The sequence below is a fragment of the Ursus arctos genome, unplaced genomic scaffold (assembly GCF_023065955.2).
Source record: "Ursus arctos isolate Adak ecotype North America unplaced genomic scaffold, UrsArc2.0 scaffold_14, whole genome shotgun sequence".
Taxonomy (NCBI): Eukaryota; Metazoa; Chordata; class Mammalia; order Carnivora; family Ursidae; genus Ursus; species Ursus arctos.
Window position 1 is genome coordinate 32737715 of NW_026622808.1, and position 19086 is coordinate 32756800.

The window sequence follows — 19086 nt, forward strand, 5'->3', positions numbered from 1 at the left end:
AAAAGGACGCCAATTTTCCACCATAAACTACTAAACATTCTTTTGACCAAATCGGAGTGCAAACAGTGCTATTTAATAAAGACGGGTTGTAACTGGGTTCAATCGGTAACGAAGGACAGCTGTTTAGATGATTCCTATCAAGGCAGTAACTTAAACTAAGCAAAATTGCAAATTAATACTCTATTTCGATGCAACACAGTTTAAATCATGAAAAAAATGTTTTCAACTGGAAAATTCCCTTTTCAATACCCAAGAATCCTAAGCCATAAGATTTCAACAGTACTTTACTTACACAATCTCCGAGAATACTGCATTTAAAAAGAAAATCTACCCAAAACATAACTGGACTTCACCCTGTATAAAACGGTGATTCATGTTTCATATTCAATGTAAAAGCCAAGATGGAGTTGTAAAGAGTTTTTCTTTCCCATTTCAACTCCCCGACAGCCACGCGCGCTTCGCCGGGGCCGGCTGCACGGCGCGGTGCCCGGGCCCGGCTCGAAGCCCCCGCCCTGCCCGGCACAGCCGTGAGAGAGGAAGAGCCGGGGACCGCGGGCGGGCGGCTTGGGCTCCACCAGGCCTGGCCGGGCGGGGGAAGGGGCGCGGGAGGCCGCGGGGCGCGCTTCCGGGGACTGCGCGGGCGGGGCCGCCGCTTTGGGGAGCGGGGCCCGGGCCGGGAGGCAGGGGCAGAGGCCGGGACCCAGGGGCAGCCGGCTGAGAGCAGCAGGTGGGGCGCGGCCGCGGCGGGGCGGCGGGCCGGCGGGCGGCCGGAAGAGTGCCGGGCGGGCGGGCCCGGGGCGCCGCGGCGCCAGGAGGGAACCCTCTCGCTCACCTCAGGCGACGACTCGCAGTCCGGCCTCTCTGCGCCGAGGACGCCTGTCCGCGAGTCGCAAGCTCGGAGACGGGCGGGTGGCTGAGGAGACGGCAGCAGACTAACGAGAGAACCGACCGAGGACGGCGGGCGGCGGGCGGGGAGCGCGAGCGAGCGAGGGCGGTCGGCGGCGGGAGGGCGGGGAGCGACGTGCGCGCCCCCGTGTGCCAGCGGGCTCGAGCCAGCCCCAGCCGCGGCCTCGCGCGCGCGCGCGCACTCACAGCTCAGCCACGATTGCTCAGGAGCGCGTCCACGCCCTAACAGCAAGGCGCTTAACCAATCACTGTAGCCGCGTGGGGCATCACGGGAACTCCGGGGCTATAAAAGACCCGGTTGCTATTTTATGCTCCTCGACTCACTCATCCTTTAAGTAAGCAGGGTGGGGCTAGTGCGCGTGCGCGGTTTTAGTACTCCGCCCCAAACTGCCAACTCTTCGCGCAAGCGAAGTAGGCCCGCCTTGCCTGGTTTACGCGTGCGCACTAACGGGCCTGGCCCCGGAAGACCAGACGCCTGCGCAGTGGGGACTACAGTGACAGTCCCCGGGGTGGGGCATGGACCAGTCATGGCGGAGCCTTGGTCTGGGCAGTCCTTACAGGCTCTGCCGACTACGGTGCTGGGCGCGCTGGGCACCCTGGGCAGCGAGTTCCTGCGGGAGTGGGAGGCGCAGGACATGCGCGTGACTCTCTTCAAGCTGCTGCTACTGTGGTTGGTGTTAAGTCTCCTGGGCATCCAGCTGGCGTGGGGGTTCTACGGGAGCACGGTGACAGGGCTGTATCACCGCCCAGGTGAGGCTCCCCACCCCCACCGGACTGTACCATTGGGCTCCCCGGAACCCCGTAGACTACCACTGATCCCCTAAGAACCTTATCACTACTTAACGCTGTACCCTGACCCATGCCAAGATACCATTTCATGCCAGAAACCCCGGTCCACCCATTACATTTTCATTGTTCCCTTGAACCTCCATCAGACACTACTATAGTCCCTTTAGGGCCCCCACGAGACTCCACCAGACAACACCACTGGCCTCTAACCTGACCTGGGCTGATACCTGCTCAGATCCCCACCCCCAGCCTGCTGCAGCTCTGGATGTGTTCCTGCCCCCAGGTCTGGGCGGCCAGAACGGATCCACACCTGATGGCTCCACGCATTTCACTTCGTGGTGAGTAAATCTGTGCCCATGGCAACCCCATGCTTGGCAGGCAGAGGACACGCCTGTGCTGGGACCAGGGAAAGGGGCAAGAAGTTCTCAGGGCAGGAGTCCACCAGTTTAGTGGCCTTTGCAGAAAGCTCCAAGGCCTGCAAGTAGAACTCAGGCTTCAAGTGACACCAATTTCTGAACAGCCCGTCAATAGGCTGTTCAGCAACCTGTGAGGCTGGTGGTGATTTCAGAGTTGAAGTGGCAAGTCTGTTGGATTCCACTCTACTGCAAGCCCCTCAATTAAGAAGGCAGGAGCCTCTGTCCTTATTGCACTGACTGGCCTCATCTGGGTCAGCCTCCTCATTTCTAAAACATCAAATCACTAATCACAGCATTCACTCAACTAATCTCTGAGCTCCTACCATATGACAGAGGCCACACTAGGTCCAGAGAACAAGAACTGAGTCCCTGTTTACAGGGGGAGCCAGAGATTTAAAAGGGAGGGCAGCAAAAAAATTAAAAAAAAAAAAAAAAAGGGAAGAGCAGCAGAGCAGAGGGTGAGGGCAGTCAGAGTTTTCTCCCCAAACAGCTAAGCTGAGGGCAAAGGCTAGGGAGTGGTCAAGTGTACCAGGCTGAGAATGGATAGCACAAGAGCCAGGGCAAGAACAAGAGTGTCATGTTGGAAGACTAGACAAGGCTGTGACACTGCAGCTCAAACATGAAGGCATGGAGGGACCATGAAACCCTATCCTAAATCTCAGGAAACTATTGAAGGACTCAGCCAGGCTATGGCCTGATCTAATTTGTCTTTGTAACTGCCTGCTTCATGGCAAGAAGATAAAGGGTCCAATAGAGAAGGCAAGAAGCCAGTTAGGAGGCCTGCCACTGCCCAGATCCTGGGCAACTGGGGAAAGACAGGAACACCATGATAAGGCGAGGAACCAGGAGGAAGAATTTGTCAACAGGATAAAGGTGGGGGACCCAGTGTGGGCTGTGGGAACTCAGTAGAGCGGTCTAGGTTGTAGTGTGGCCTTACTGAGCCCACCTCAGCCCCTAAAGGGCTAGAGAGAGCCAATCAGAGACTGTTGGGCTGCCGGTGGAATAACCCCTCTCTTCTCTCCATTTTTAGGGAAACAACAGCAAACGAACCTCTCAAAACCCACAGAGAATAAGGGAAGGCAGCAGAGGGATCTCCAGGGACATCACCGGGTCTGCTGGTTCTCACACTGGGTTCTGCTGCTGCCCAGACCCCAGAGACAACGGCCGGGAGGTCAGGGTTGGGGGCAGGGAGTACCCCAGTGCTTGCAGGCCTGGGCCTCCACTGCTCTTGGCCTTGCCTCCAGCAGCCCCAAGCATTGGGCCAGTAAAATTTGCCTCTACCTTGATCTGGGTGCCTTAAGGAGAAGGCATGCTCCTCCCTCCTCTCTCAGGGGTCAGCTCAGGAGAAGCCTCTGGGTTGGGGAGGCCAACAGTCCATTTTCTGCTCTGGCTTTTTCCTGTCCCTCTTGCCACCCCCCTGGGATGTGACCCCATAGAAATTTATCCTGAGAGGAAACTTGAGGTTGACCAGCTCTGGGATTTGTAAGAGAAGTCTGTTGACCCCTAAGCTCTAGGTCTCTTGACTTTGTTTTTGCTTTGTGGGCAGGGAGCCAGGGAATTCTGGATTGGACATGGCCTTTCACTCTGTAGTTACTTAGCCGGCCATTCAAGTGTAAGGCAGGGGGAGCTGGACCATCCGGACTTGGAGGCACCAAACACCCACCTCCCTGGCCCATCCAGAGCTTTCCAGGTATGAGCCAGGCTATGGAATGAGCCACCTCATTCATACTCCTCTCAGTCGTTCTTGTTGGGAAGCTGGGTACCTGAAAGAGACTGAGCCCCGGGGGGTGACCTTCCACCCCCACCGTTTTAAGTGCCCATGGGGTTGTACCCTGCCCCTTCATAGGGAGACAGTTAATGTGGAGTGGCGCTGCCCCACCATGCCCTGCAGCTTCATCACTTCCCATCTTGACCCGGAACCACAGGAGCTTCATCCTAAGAGGCCACAGGCTCCCCACTAGCACCATCTCAGCCCCCAAGAACCCTCAACCGGGAAGAGCCACAGGCCTGCCACCTACACAGTGGGCCAGGGGAGCTTCCAAAGGTGTGGGTGGCATGTGCCATTTCTGAAAGCAGCGTACCGCTAGAACCGCCTCGTTTCCTGAAGGCCGTACTCCTACCCGCTTCTGCTGGGCTACCTCAGTGTCCCGCCGCCTGCTTCCTCTATTAGAGGTCACATTTCCAACCAGCAGCCTTTGGCTAGGCCACCTTGGCAGCAGAGGTGCACTGGGAGTAGGACCACACTGCACTGATGGACGTGTACCTACTCCGGAGCTACCTTCTGGCTGGTAGGATGACGGTTTTGCAGCCCCAGCCCCACCCACTGACACCACCACACAGAATCAGGGTCTCACGTTTCACCCCAGGTTCAACTGAGGATGTGGCTTATTAAATGTGTAAGTGCATCAGCTGTGTGATTATTCAGACAGGACAAGGGTGTGCATGCACAGGGGAAACTGGAGAGGGAACATGGGGGGCTACTGCCCCTCAGCGCCCAGAATGCAACGACTTGCAGAGGTGGAGAGGTGATGCCAGCCCCCTGGAGGAGCAGTAGTGAGTGCCCAATAGGAAGGGGCTTTATCCTCATTAGTTTTTATAGACCTGCCCCTCTCAGGGGGAACCCACTCTGAGCCTGCCTCAGAGGCCAGGCAAACTGGCATTGGGCTGGCACCCCAGGAACCATGTGGACAAAACACAATGAAGCTAGAGGCTGGCAAGCAAGAAGAAAAGGAAGCTCATTTAATGTTATTTTAGAAGTCAGTGGAGTCCAGTAATGGGCCCCAGGGGCAAAGGTCAGCCAGCGTAAGTCAAGTCCAGGAGGAGGCCCAGCCTGTCCTACAACAGCCCTGGGGCTCAGAACAGGTGGTGAGCCTGGCATGGTCTGCTACTGGGCAGTAGGCTGGGCTAACTCGGGAATGTGGACGAGTGAGTCTGTGCCTCCTCAGCTGTCCCCGAGTTTACACAGGCACAGCAGGCCTACAGGGCCAGCCCTCAGTGAGTCAGGAATCATTCCGACCCAGGGAGAGGCAGCAGTTTGCATTCATGGAAAGTAAACTGAAGGAGATGGCTGGCACTGCCCAAGGTAATAACCCTTTTGCAGTGTGAGAAACCCTGGTGAGGTAGGTTGGGCAGGCTTTATTCCCTAAATGTAAGCCTCTGCTCCACGGCCAGCACCTGGCCGAGTGGAAGGGATGGATGCCAGAACTAAAGCTTTCCACAGCCCTCCGGGAGGCAGACAAGAATGAGGTCGGTGGGGGCACAGGCTGACATTGCATGAGCTGGTCCCTTGCTCAAAAATGGGGTCTTGAAGTTGGAAAGGCACAGGAGGGGGGTGGGAATAAGTGGCATGGGACCCCCCTCAACCAGACAACCAGAACCAACCTCCACCCTAGCCACCTACCCCCAGTGTATTCAGCCTTAGCTTCCTAACCCTTGTAGAATGCCCTCCAGGTCCAGGCTCCTGGATGGGAGGGGCCCTGCCCCAAGCCAATTTCACTTGAGGGTATAGTAATTTGTGGTCACAAAGGGCATCTTGCTGACCACAGCCATTTGCTGCTTCCGCCGCACCTCTACCAGCAGTGGGGTACCTGGCCGACTATACTCATAGGGCACATAACCCATGGCCACGTTCTTCTTCAGGCAGGGAGAGGGGCAGCCACTGGTCACAGTACCTGTGTGAGCAGAGGCCGTATGTCAGCATCACCTTGCCAGTCCAATGCCCACCTTCCTGGGGAAAGGACAAGGGCCCTCCAACTTCTCTGGTTCACCTACCAATCACGGTGCCCTCCGTATTCAGGATGGGGCTGTGCGCCCGCATGGGCGCCCCCTCGCACATTAACCCCACACGTCTCCGCTGCACCTTGCCCTTCAGCTGGGCAACAATGACCGAGGCTCCAGGGAAGTCCATGGCGGCTCGGCGGCGCTTCCCTGAAGCATGACACACAAGGATTAAGCCACAGTCCATAAGGCTCCTGGCCACAGCAGGTCCTAGTTAGTGGGACCCCAAGTAACATCCATCCAGAAGCCCCATTCCTCCCCTGCAATGCAGTCAGCCACCCACCGCCCATCCTCAGCTCTTAGAGGCTGTGCTGCCCACCTCAGCCAGCTGAAGATCCTCAGCGTCTAATGGGCAAAGCCACAGTGGCAACTTCAGGGATAGGAGGCTTAGGGAGGCTGAGTCACTTGCTCCGGGGTACACAGCCTTGGGAGCAGTCATGGGCTGGCCACTCCAGCCTTCAGGATTCTATCCCTGAGTACTAGCCCAACTCACCCAATGTCCAGCTGAGGCTGCCTTCCACAGGCGTGGTGTGTTCATCGATGTCACTCCCATACAGGCAGAGGCCTGCCTCCAGGCGCAGGCTGTCCCGGGCCGCCAGCCCTGCCAGCTTCACCTCTGGGTTTTCCAGCAGAGCTGTGGCCAGATGGACTGCCGTCGCAGCTGGCACGGAGATCTGCATGGGACACCAGAGAGCTGATGGGCAACTGGGTCCAGAGTGGATGCCCTGCACTACCCTACACCCACTTCTTGACATACCTCCACACCGTCCTCTCCTGTGTAGCCGCAGCGGGTCACACGGCAGCCAGACACACCGAACACCTCCATCACAGCACTGGTCATGAAGGGCAATTTCCTCAGGTCATCTGCCACGCCGGCCTGCAACACCTGCGCTGCAGTGGGGCCTGGGCCCAGGGAGCCAGTGACCCAGTGTCCAGGTCCCAGTTTCCCCTAAAACCTGGACCCAGCCCCTACTCAGGGGCCAGAGTAAGGACTGAGCAAGTCCTACTCTGCAGGTGAGTGAAGATGCTCTTGCCCACAGCCCCTGAACCTTATAGCAGGTAGAGGGAGGGCGTAATTCCAAACTTAGAATTAGGGCACACAAATACCACACCGTCCACACCTTCCTCCTGGAATGGTTCCTATGCTAAGCAGTCAAAAAAGCCAGCAAGGCAAAGGTCGACTCCAACCCTAGCCTGTCCTGCTCACCTTGCAGGGCTAGCAAGGCATTATCTACCACCTCCAGGCTCACATCACTGCCCTCGTTCTGAAGCTCCCCGACCTTGTCCTGAAAGGAAAGACAGAAACACCTCATCAGCTTCTGGGACCGCTTACTGAGCACCTACTGCGGGCTGAGAGCTGAAGAGCTGGGCAGAGTAGGCTTGTTCCCATCTTACAAGGTCATATAACTAAGTGGTAGGAATGACCCAAGCCCAGGTCCGCCAATACTCACATCGGGCTCCAGCCTCCACCTTCACCAGAGGATGCTTGCTTGGGAGCGGGGGCCAGTCTCATCTTCCCTACTCCCCCATCACTGAAACCTGGCATTCTCCATGGAGGGCCTGCTGTTCATTCACTCAAAAGAGCCATTGTCTGAGCCCCTTGTCCCTGCCAGGTCTGTCCTGGACAACAAGGATGCTGCTCTGTGAGCAAAGACAGGGTACTTAGAACACAAAGGGTGTGTACCTGCATGAGAGCCAAGTCCTTGTCTCGGCAGCCAGCGTTGGACACCACATACAGGTACCCCTCAGATGTGCTGGTCACAATCAAGTCATCTAAGATGCCTCCGGCCTCATTGGTAAACAGCGACAGTGTCCCCTAGTGCCAAAGTGGAACATCTTTGCCTCCAGGTCCAGGAGGCCCAGTTCAAGTATGAGTCAGACACACCCCTGGGCCCACTCAGCCACCAGAAATCCACGAACCCTCAAGCAAAGGGCTAGGAGGGGAGGAGGGGCAAGGAGCTAGGCTAGGTAAGCCCAGGCCCCCCGCCCAAGCCCAGGGCTTTTGATCCTCATGCGCTGAGAAAGTTTTTTATGCCTTCCCCATCTTGGGTCTGAGACCTCCCTGATCTGGTGGAGCCTCTGTACTTCTCCCCACTCAGTACTGACAGCCCCACTTCACACTTTATCCAGGGCATCTAGGACTTGCTTCATCCCACCCAGACCTGAGACAACTCAGTCCATGCCCCAAACCCCAAGACAGAGACTTCAAAGTCCATCTTGATGATCCCGAGAGTGCCACAGCAATACTCCAGAATACCATGAGGCTGGCCTCACAGCCTCCCCACTGGATGGACAGAGCCTGAGGTTGAGAGATCACACGAATCACCTGGGGATCTTGTTAAAATGCAGGTTCTGATTCAGCACATCTGGAGCAGGGCCTGAGAGTGTATTCCTAACAAGCTCTTCGTGATGATGAGGCTGCTGGTTTAGGGACTACCTTTGCATTGCAAGGGGTTTGACAGCATGGAAGGTTACAAAACAGGTCATAGGTTTCTGGCTTCCCAGCCTGATGTGGTAAGGATGGAATAAGCCCCCTCCCTGCAGATAACTGGACATCTGGACTTGACTCAGGGACCCCATTCCCCAAGACTGCAAGCCCTGAGAAGCTGTGTCTGAGCCACCACTGTGTCCGCACCCTTCCCATTTGCTGGCTGAAGACTAAGAACACCCACTGAGCAGAAATGGGAGAGAACAGGGGCCCACCTGGTTTGGTCTTAGCTCTGCAATATCTCCAACCACTAGACTCTCCATCAGCTTCACCCGGTCACAACCAAGTATCTTGGTCTGGGAAAGAGATCAAAAACCTCAGGCCACTGATCAAGGAGGTATCCTCCCTGCTGTCCACAGTCCAGTCCAACCCAGCCAAAATGCCTGAGCAGTCCCTTGATTCCACAGGTGGCAGAGCCCCATCCTCTGATTCCCCCACATCTGCCAATACAGGAGAGGGTGCAATGGGGGAGGTTAGGGAACTTGAAAGGGCCCAGCACCATCCTGAAATACCCCCTTTTCCAAACCAACACCCAGGAGAGCCAATGGGAATGGGCGCCAGCCCCGGGGGAACCCAGGACACAGAGGCACACCACTGAGTGGGAGCAGGCTGAGGAGATTAAAGAGGAGACAACCAAGAGCCCTCTGAGGTAATGTCCTGGGGGCCATAGTCTATGCCACCGGAGACCTCTACCTCGTCTGCGAGGGTGGTGGCCCCTGGAACCCAGCTCCCCACAAAGCCAAGGGTTGCACCACTGTAGATGGGGAAGAAGCCTTGATTAGGCAGCCAGGGTGCTCCCCTGACTCACCTGCAGCATGTGGGACACGTCAAAGAGCGAGCAGTGCCGGCGTGTGTGCAGGTGTGAGTCAACGTGGCTGTCCCGGTACTGCACAGGCAGACTCCAGCCTGCAAACGCCACCATCTTCCCGCCATGAGCCAGGTGGAAGTCATAGAGTGGTGTCCTGCGGAGTACGTCCTGCGGGTGGCTGGGTTCAGGGCCACCAGTGTCCCGGCCTCCACCCTCCTCCCTCCCCCACCTCCAAAATTGGCACCATGCCCCGGCACCCTCGATCCCACCTGTGCGCAGCTGAGTGGACGGCGGAGGGCGGACGGGAGCGCCTGCAGCCGCAAGCCCAGCTGGGCCACCATGCTCACTGCCCGCTGCATTGTTGCCCGCAGCCAGTGCAGCCGGCACTCAGAGGCCACCACTCTGCCAGGCACGCTGGGAGATGTAGTCCCGGCTCTGCTTGGACAGGTCTGTCTCCCACAAAGGGGATCAGAAGGGGCGGGCAGCCCCAAAGGAGGGCAGCCCCAAAGGAAGGCAGCCCAAAGGGCAGGCGGGGCTTTCAAGCAGTGTGCAGTGACTCCAATCTGTAGGGAAACAGCCCCAGGCAGTTCCAGCTGATCTTCCAGGGTAGATTAGGCAATCCAAACCAGTTAAGCGGCTCAGAGACAGAGCTAGGGGCTAGACCTCCCCTTGCTGACAGCCCTGCCTCCAAAAGATCAAAGTTCTATAAAAGGCCAAAAGGCCTGAATTGCGCATTCAGGACATCAGCAGTGTAAGGTCACATGGGGGGAGGGGAGGGGGCGGAGAGGACGCAGGAGGGTGGAGCCGGCCTGGTGGGCTGAGCGCATCAGTAATCCCGCCTCTAGTGAGGGTCTCTGGCTCTCCCACTGGGAGGACACAGGCAACCAGCAGTCATGCATTCCACAAGTGTTTATTGATCTTGCTGCACACTACGCCCTATGCCGGGCATGAATGAAGCACGGTCCCTGCCACCGCCCCAGACACCAGCCCCCACTCTCTTACACACTACACCCCCAGGGACCTCCCCCCACTCTCTTACACACACACACACACACACACACACACACACTCCCTCTCTGAGGGCTGCTACTCCCTGAGCACAGGATCGTGGTCATTACCCTCGTAGCAAAAGCTGAATGGGGCTAAGTAAATGACCCTGCAGGCACGTGCAAGATAACTGCAAGACCCTGCAGATAACACCTGCAAGAACTCTGGTAAGAGCAGAGGGTGGCCACCAAAAGGGGGCTGACCTTCCTCCAGAAAGCTGTTGAGCCGCACAAATGTCCAATTTTCCAGGTCTAGCACAAGTTATAGAGTACTGCTGCATCATAGCCCCTGGGGGCAAAGCCAGAAAAAAACGGAGAAGGAAGATTTTCCCTTAAGAGCAGCCTGCCCTATTCAGCAGCAGGCCTGGGGTTGTAGCAGACTTCAGCCTCTTAGACACCAATAAGAGCGCTCACCTGGACCCACACCCTACCTAGGTTGATCTTTCATCACACTGAGCATAACTCTTGGAAGGGGGCAGCTGGGAGAACGGACAAGGAAGTACTTTGGGCACCAAGGTCCCAGAACTCATTCTCAGACCCCGGCCTTGCCGGAGACACCTGCCGGGGCTGGATGGGAAGACCCATTTGAACACACATCCAGGAGCCAGCTCAGGGACCAAGGGGTTCAGGCTGCCCAAATCTCCAGCTTTGCTCACTAGGTAGGCAGCAAGAGTTAAGAAAGGAAATTTCTTCTTACAGGCATAACACAAAGGGAAAGAAGACCACTAGAGGGCGCAGAAAGAAGAAATGGGCTCCTGTTTTTCCCTCAAGCTTCCAAACTAGGAGTGTGATGGCTACAGCAGCCTTTCAGCTGTAGTTAGAGCAGGTTTACTAGGTCACCCCAACCCACTGCACTCAGGGTGAAGCAGCAGGCAGGAGACTGGAGTGTGCATGTTGGCAGAAGGAGCAGAGGGCACAAGGGGATTCTTAGCAAATAGAACTGAAGTGTTTTTAGGGTAGAAAAAGGAGTTTCAGGTTGCAGTCGGATGAGGACAGAGTACACCCCTGCCGAGAGCTCATGCTGAAGCAACACAGTGAGCCCCAGGAATCCTGAATGGGTGAGCGCGGCCCAGACCCAGTGGGCATGCAGGCAGCACTCAGAATGCACGGGGAAAGCACTTCAGCCTCTGGTGGCCCAAACTGGGTCTGGGTGGGCACGGAAGGCCAACATCTTGGCTAACAGCCACGGTTCAAGTGTAGGAGAGCAAGTTCAGGTCATAACAGCCATCCACCTGCAAAACAAAAGACCATCATATCTGACGTGCTCAGGGCAATGGGAGCAAGGCAGAGGGAAGCGATCACTCACATCAAAGCGGCCGATCCTTGTGGAGGTGTGACTGGCCCGGATCATCTCTGTCAGCGCCCACATCTGCTGCACCTCGGAGGAGACCCTGCTGGGGTCTGGGAGACCCTGCTCCAGAAGGAGGGGTCAGTGGCCATGGGTATCTCCCCAGCAGTGCCCTTGAAGCTCCAGAGAGGCCAAGTTGGGCTATGGGGCCCTCCAACTGAGACCAGTAACATTCCCAGATGCCTTGTGAAACATGAGGTTGGTGCCTGATGTGCAGGAAGCAGCCCAGTCCCACTCAGAGACGTCTCAAATCCCATGGACCACCCAAGAGGAAGATGGCACAGAGTGAACAAAGGGCCCTGGGTCCAGCCCCAGATTCTTGCAGAAAGAGGCCCACCTGGGCCTGTGCTGGACACAAGAGCTGTCCACACATGGTTCTGACCCACGATGAGGGCTTACCTCAATGAGGGGAGCAGGCTGCTCACAAGGCACTGGGTGGGAGAGCCACTTGGGGAAGGTCATGGAGGGGCTCTGCAAAGCAAAGGCATACTGCCCTGAAGGAGGCAGAGTGGAAAAGCCCTAGGACCAGATTCCAAGGTCCTCAGAGAAGAGAAAAGGGCACCAGGGCCTCAGACACTGAGAAAACCCTGTCCAGGGGTCCATGAGGTCCACAGGGCAGTCAGACTACCTAAGAACCTAGAGACTACCTAAGCTCTTCTGGTATGCAGGAGCCCCCGGGAATACAAGGAACAGAAGTATCTCCCAGCACCTGAAGGCTCAAGCTCTGAGAGGGGCAGGTGGCCTCAAAGGTCAGGGGATACGAGGACATGACCTCACCTCTCACCCTTAGCTTCCAGCATTCTCTCCTGGCTAATTTCCTTCTGAGTCTTACTGTCCACTCCCAGCCCCCACCCAGCTCTCCTACCCATAGCTAAGAGCCTCCTAGCAAAAGGGCCAACCAACAGCTCTGAGCTGGTCACTTACCTTTGGTCCCTGCTGGTAAATCTGCAGTTCCTCCACTGTGAAAGACAGCCACAGTGGTGATGGCTGTCGCAGAATCAGGCGCAGCTCCAGTACTCTGGCCATGTCACACAGCATCTGACATAGATACACACACACACACACAAGGACCCAGCAAGGCCCTAGCTCACTGCCCAAGAGCCTGTCAACCAGCAATGAGCCAAGACGCTGCCTCCCCAGAACTTTAGGAAGGAAAGAACAGTAATCCCTCCAGGGCACAAGCCCAGGCCAGCCTTGCCTCCCCTCTTCCCTCCAGGTATCCTAGCCCAATCCCCAGACCCCCTGTTGAGCCCTCATTTGGACTTCCCTAGCCATGCTGAGTCCCAGCTGACCTGGTGCTTGAACAACGATACATACTCCTGGGCTCCCTCCTCACTGTGCGGGTCGGGCATGAGGCAATAGTCCCGCAAGCAGGTCACCCACTTGGCCGGTGTGTGCGTTGAGGTGTGTTGGCGAACACGGATGCTCAGAAAGGCTGTGTAGTAATTCTTAAACATGATCTCCTGTAACTAGAGCACACACAACCCACCGTGACAAATCAGACCCAGGCCCAGGGCTGGAGAGGCTCAAACATACCATCTCCTCCTCCCCTTAGGAATGTACTCTTCTACCAATCTAACAATTTCAATAAGCATCTACTGGGGCCCAAAGACAATTTCACTTTCCTAGAAGAGCTCACAGTCCAAATGAGCAGGTCATGCAAATAAACCATGACCGCATATCTGGTCACAAGTCTAAGATGCTGCCAGAATCCTAACTCTGGAGGAGGCAGAAAATGTACAAAATGAGGCCTCAAGAAGGAGGAGTTCAGGGGCTCCTGGCTGTCTCAGTCAGTAAAGCATGCAACTCTTGATCTTGGGGTTGTAAGTTCGAGTCCCACATTGGGCGTAGAGATTACTTAAAAAGAAGGAGTTCACCAAGTGGACTGGGAAAGAGACAGTGTAAAAGTAACATAAGCAAAGGGTCACCAAAGGGTGAGAAAACCTGGCACACTCCTGAAACAGCAGTGATTCAGCCTGGCTACAGCAATTCTCATCACTGGACACTCATCAGAATCACCTGAATAAGTTTTGTTTTTTTAGATATAAATGTACAGGCTCCACCCAGACCTACTGAATCAGTATTTACAGGGCTGGGCCTTTTAGTGAAGTTTCCCAGCTTACGTAAGGAATTGCTTGTTAGAGGACCACATGCTACGGGACAAAGTGCATGGGGTCAAGAGGCAGGCGGGGCACAGACACAGAGTGGCTCCAAAGGCCAAGCCATTAGAAAGTGGGCTTTGTCCTGTGTGCTGAGGTCTTGTAGTGTCAGTCACTCTGCCAGCAGATGTGGACGGGCAACTGGAGATTGGAGACTGGAGCCACTGGGGGGATCCTGATGAGGAATGCGCTGAACCTGACCTCCAGCAGGGACGATAGGGAATGGGCAGGAGGCAGGTGTCGGAGTAACTCATTGTCTAATGATCCCCCGCCCAGTGGCCAGGAACAAAATTTCACCTTTCACCTCTGTTTGGTTCACAATTGTATTTCCAGCATCACTCTACTATCTTGGCACTTCTACGCCTGCCCTGTCCTGGACATTGGGGAGAGATGTTGAAGACAACAGGACAGAAAACTGCATTCCGGTAAACATGTGTTAACTGAAGTAATAAATAAATGGTTAACTGATTTGCAAGGGCGAGGACACTGCAGAGGCTTTCGGTAAAAAATTAAATGCCTGGGACACGCCCGAGTTCCCAGGGCAGCCCCGCCCAGGAGCCCCGGTCGCGCCCACGGGGCTTGCTCACCTCGAAGGGCGCGACGCTGGGGAAGGTGACATCGATGACCAGCACACCTGGCCGGCCTTGGGAGGTTCGCACGTCGCCCACCTGCAGGGCCACGGTGCCTTTCACATGGCAGGGCACCGACACGCGGGACATAGTGTCAACAGCCACGACCAAGCCCAACTGCCGCTCCCGGCCTCTGACCACCGGCCCTTCCCGGCGTCCCCAGCAGAGCCCCAAGAACTACAACTCCCGCGAAGACTCGCGCTGGGCCAGCCCAGCCAATTACTGATGTTTCGGGCCGGCCGGGAGTCGGAAGTGCCTGAGGAAGTGCTCCTTCGGCCAATCATGGCGCGAGCCTTCAGGAGCTGTGGTCCCTGCCCAGATTGGTTCGAGCCATTCCGTATCGGAGCGATCCCGTCCGTACTCCGCGGCCAAGCCTTGCACCGTTACTATCTCTGTACAGGGCGGTGGTTAGTTAAAACATATAAAGCCACGAGCAATAATGAGCATAGTGCCCGGCAGACATTAATTGCAAAAATAGGTATGAACACCCCCCCTTTTTTTAATGGACAAAGGATTTGAACAGATCATTCACAAAAGAATATAAATAGCGAATAAACCTGTGAAAAGATGTTTAATATGATTATTCATCAGGGCCGTTCTAATCAGAACTCCCACAACCCCACCGAACAGGCTAAAATTAAAGACTGGCGAGGATGTGGAGTGCTTGGAACCTTAATCCATTGATAATTTTCAGCCATTTTGAAAAAGTTTGGCGTTTCTTTAAAAACTAAATTCATACCTACAATGTGATCCAGCCGTTGTACTCCTCTAAGTATTTACCCAAGAGAAATGGATGTATAGGCCCGCTCAAGGACTGTTCTTAATAGCCAGAAATTGGAAATAATCCAAAGGTCCATGAGATGAACAGATGAACTAATTGTGGTGTATCCATACAATGGAATACTGCTTAGCAATAAAAAGAAATGAACAAATCCATGTATCTGTCAACATATGGATGGATAAATCGTGGTATATACATACAATGGAATTACTCAGCCTTAAAGGTGAATGAAACTGATAAATGCTTTAGTGTGAACATTGAAAATATGCTAAGTGAAAAAAGAAAACAGACATGAAGGACAAATATTGTATTATGATTCCACTTACATGAGGTACTTAGAATAGGCAAATTCATAGAGACAGAAAGTAAAATAGAGGTCGCCAGGGACTGGGGGTAAGGGGAAATAGAGTTATTAACAGATACAAAGTTTCTGTTTAGGATGATGACAAAAATTTCTGTAAATAGTGGCGTTGGTTGTACAACACTACGAATATACTTAATGCCACTGACTTATACACTTAAAATGAGTAAAATGGTAAATATTATGTATATTTTACCAAAAAATTTTTAAAAAGGAATGAACAATTATATGCACACCACCACCACTAAATCTCAAATGTACTATGTTAAACAAAAAAAGCCATACCCAAAAGAGTACATACTGTATAATTCCACTTACGTGAAATTCTAAAAAAAGCAAAACTAATCTATAGTAATACAAATCAGGGCAGTTTTTCCTGGGGCAGGGAGAGAAGGGAAGAGATTGACTATGAAGAAGCACAAGGGAATACTTTGGGGGTGATGAAAAGGTTCTATAATTTGATTGTGGTGATAGTTGTATTTGTCTAGACAATTGTCAAAAATTTTTAAACTGAATGCTTAAGATTTGTGAATTTTTTTAAAGATTTTATTTTTAAGTAATCTCTACACCCAGCCCAGGGCTCAGACAACCCCGAGATCAAGAATCACGTGTTCTGTGAGCCAAGTGAGCCAGCTAGATGCCCCAAAATTTGTGCATTTTTATTATATCTATGTTATACCTCAATAAACATGATTTTAAAAGGAAAAAAAGAAAGGGCGCCTGGGTGGCTCAGTCAGTAAAGTGTCTGCCTTTGGCTCAGGGCATGGTCTCAGGGTCCTGGGATGGAGCCCTGCATCGGGCTCCCTGCTCAGGGGGGAGCCTGCTTCTCCCTCTTACTCTCCCTCTGTGCTCTCTCTCTCTCTCTCTCTCAAATAAATAAAAATCTTTTTAAAAAAATAATAAAAAAATAAAAGAAAAAATAAGCAAAGCAAAAAATGAATGTTAACCGTTATGTTTATTGTCATTACCATCCTTCCAGGCACTTGTGGAAACAATGCTTCGGAGATCATTCATTAGTTACGTCTGTTTTATTGATAACAAAGCTGAGGCCAGAAGTGGTCTGGTGATTTCCTAAGACAATAAAGCAGTATGCAGTAGAGCTGGAATAAGGGCCTCTTTGGGGCTCCTTCCTCATAGGTCAGAACACTCTGGGTAATGGCCAGCTTTGGTGACCTGGGCCTATTGAGGAACCCAAAGACACAGGCCCAGTATAACCCACAGGGCTCTCAGAGGGGTGTATCAGACAGACACAAAACCAGGATTCCAGGCTAGCCCAAGGAACAGCCTGGAAGACTTATGCCTTCCCAGTCCAGGTGCCCCCAGAGACTTCTAGTGACAGAAAACATTCCCTGTCTTTTCATTGGCTGTTGTCAAGGGAAAATAATTTGTGTCCTTGGGTCTCCTGGACTGGCCATTGCTGTCTCCATTTGGACTCAGACTAATGATCCACTGCCTGGGTCTCTCCAGGTTCCTGAGAGTTTCCTCTTTATGAAGACCACCCCATGCTAGAGCAGAGGCTTTCTCAAATCCCACAAGATTATAGGCCCCCTGGAAATCAGGAGGATACACACAAGTTCTGGGCTTTAGGACTCAGCTCTGAGAGCATAGTCCTAGTGTCACCAGCTAGAACTCAAGACTTGACCTTTACTGCTCGCCTGTTAGTATCCATCAACTTTTGTCCCACATTTTTCTCTAAGCTTTCCTTTCCAGCTTATCTTTTAACTCAGGCAAAAGACCCCATGGACACAGCATCCTGTGATGGAAACCAAAACTACCCCTCAAGCAATAACGACTGCCTGGATGAAGAGCTCTGGCAGCCCAGATCACCCAGACCAGTTTGAGCTTAACCTCTGACTCATGCCTGGGTGGATGGACCATGGAGTGACCCATGGAGTCACTGACAGTTACCCTTACCTCATCATAATACTAACGTCTCCACCCAAGGAGAAGCACAAACCTCATTTACATAACATATAAGATATGTATAGGCATGTTTCCTTAAGGCACATGCATGAGCTTATGCCTACTTCTACATGCAATGACAAGGCTCCCATTTCTTTATCTTCTTCTTTTTTTTAAGTTTATTTATTTATTTATTTATTTATTTATTTATTTATTTATTTTTAGTAATCTTTACACACCCACTGTGGGGCTCAAACACACAACCCTGAGATCAAGAGTCACATGCTCTTCTAAGCCAGCCAGGCACCCCAAGGCTCCTATTTCTATGCATCCTAACCCCAGGGGGCACCTGGTTGGCTCAGTCAGAAGAGCATGCAACTCTTGATCTCAAAGTCGTGTGTTTGAGCCCCACAGTGGGTGTAGAGATTACTTAAAAATAAAATCTTTAAAAAAATACATGAAATAAGTGAGTAAACAAATATTTATCCTAACCCTAAATAAAAGGAACCCATTCACACTTGCTCTGGGAGTCAAGGTTGGAAGTTATTCCCGGTGATCTCCTTCTTTACTGCAAGTAAATTTTCTTTGTATGACAATTCCACCTGGATAGTTTCCATGACTCACCAAGGAGGGAACTCATGTAGTTCAGTTACAATGGCAGACACAGAGCCGTGTGGCCCCTCACTGCAGATGATGAGTCTCACCTCATATTTCCCTGGTAGACAGCCACCTCCACTCCAGCCCCTCCAATCCATTACTTACTCTGTGGCAAGACAACCTTTTCAGTGTGAAATCCTCATGGAATTCTTCTGCTTCAAGGTAAAAGCCAAAAGCTCTGGGTAAGTCCATGAGCCCAAAGCATGAATGGCCCCTGCCACAGGCCACTCAAAACCTGCTCCCTAGCTCCCTAGCTCCCTAGCTCCCTGACTCGCTCATTCAGAAGAGCATGTGACTCTTGATCTTGGGGTTGTAAATTTGAGCCTCAAGTTGGACATAGAGATTACAAAACAAACAAATAAACAAACAAAAATAACTTAAAAAATAAACAATGAACCTGCCCCCTTCCACATCCCTGGCACCTTCACTCCAGTTCCTCCCACATGGTGCCCGCTCTCTTCTTCTAGCCTGCTCACAGAACACTCATTAGATCACTTCTGCCCTACCACCAACCACCTATCTACTCTTCAGTTCTTGGTTTAGATTTTGATTTTTCAGGGAGTACTTTCTTGATCTCTGGGACTAAGTTAGATCATGGTACATTGTCAGAGCCTCTCCACATTTTATTGTAATCATCCCCCCAAAGCCTGTCTCCCACACTGGGCTACATGGGGTAGGAATTTAGTCTGTTGGCTTGTATCTCACATCTCCTAGCATCATGCTGGACATAGATGGCGCTCAATGAATACATTCCAAATGAACAAATTGTTCGATTTTAGATACTTCTACTTCCAGCTAAGATGGAGTAAATAGGAAAAGATTTACCCTCCCACCTGACCCAACCAAAGGACCAGACAAAATATACAAAACAATCACTTTCAGACACTGTCCATCAGGCAGCACAGAACAGCGATCCCTAAAAGAGGAGAAACAAAATAAGCTCAATGATTGTCTCAGTTTACTGTCTGGAAAGAGTTTCCAAATACAGTGAGGAGGAACCCAGGTGGAGTGGCAGGCTC

At 52.9% G+C, this 19086-nt stretch overlaps 4 protein-coding genes across 9 annotated transcripts in view; 1 reads left to right on the forward strand and 3 right to left on the reverse strand.

Moving 5' to 3' along the window:
• Nucleotides 1–1079, reverse strand: part of RHOA (ras homolog family member A) — a 56792-nt gene extending 55713 nt beyond the window's left edge. The window contains exon 1 of one of the 2 annotated variants that reach the window (XM_026500839.4): nt 833–1079. The gene's annotated coding sequence lies outside the window, so the exon portion shown is untranslated. The remainder of the gene's footprint in view (nt 1–832) is intronic. The other variant, XM_026500840.4, reaches the window with a different exon arrangement.
• A 132-nt stretch (nt 1080–1211) lies between these two features.
• TCTA (T cell leukemia translocation altered) lies at nt 1212–4516 on the forward strand. 4 transcript variants are annotated; one of them, XR_003316772.4, is made up of 4 exons: nt 1212–1656; nt 1931–2033; nt 3142–3282; nt 3658–4516. XR_003316772.4 is itself a non-coding variant. In XM_026500842.4 (3 exons), the coding sequence occupies exons 1-3, from the start codon at nt 1434–1436 to the stop codon at nt 3182–3184; spliced, it is 369 nt and encodes a 122-aa protein (XP_026356627.1). In that variant the 5' UTR covers nt 1212–1433; the 3' UTR covers nt 3185–4516. The 4 variants fall into 4 exon arrangements, 2 of the variants coding, with proteins under 2 accessions (XP_026356627.1, XP_026356628.1); XR_007191739.2 differs by having other exon boundaries at nt 1214–1656; nt 1979–2033; nt 3142–3801; nt 3958–4516; XM_026500842.4 differs by having other exon boundaries at nt 3142–4516.
• A 313-nt stretch (nt 4517–4829) lies between these two features.
• Nucleotides 4830–9954, reverse strand: AMT (aminomethyltransferase). Its single transcript, XM_026500837.4, has 9 exons — nt 9454–9954; nt 9185–9352; nt 8592–8672; nt 7573–7704; nt 7096–7174; nt 6646–6791; nt 6382–6562; nt 5883–6038; nt 4830–5782 (listed from the first exon to the last, which is right to left on the reverse strand). Exons 1-9 carry the CDS (start codon nt 9541–9543, stop codon nt 5604–5606), a joined length of 1212 nt encoding a protein of 403 aa, XP_026356622.2. The 5' UTR covers nt 9544–9954; the 3' UTR covers nt 4830–5603.
• A 124-nt stretch (nt 9955–10078) lies between these two features.
• On the reverse strand, nt 10079–14574 carry NICN1 (nicolin 1, tubulin polyglutamylase complex subunit). Of its 2 annotated transcripts, XM_026500838.4 has the most exons (6): nt 14325–14574; nt 12871–13047; nt 12503–12616; nt 11978–12049; nt 11537–11641; nt 10079–11462 (listed from the first exon to the last, which is right to left on the reverse strand). In XM_026500838.4, the coding sequence occupies exons 1-6, from the start codon at nt 14454–14456 to the stop codon at nt 11421–11423; spliced, it is 642 nt and encodes a 213-aa protein (XP_026356623.1). In that variant the 5' UTR covers nt 14457–14574; the 3' UTR covers nt 10079–11420. The 2 variants fall into 2 exon arrangements, with proteins under 2 accessions (XP_026356623.1, XP_057168082.1); XM_057312099.1 differs by having other exon boundaries at nt 10079–12049; nt 14325–14549.
• Between the last annotated feature and the right edge of the window lie 4512 nt (nt 14575–19086).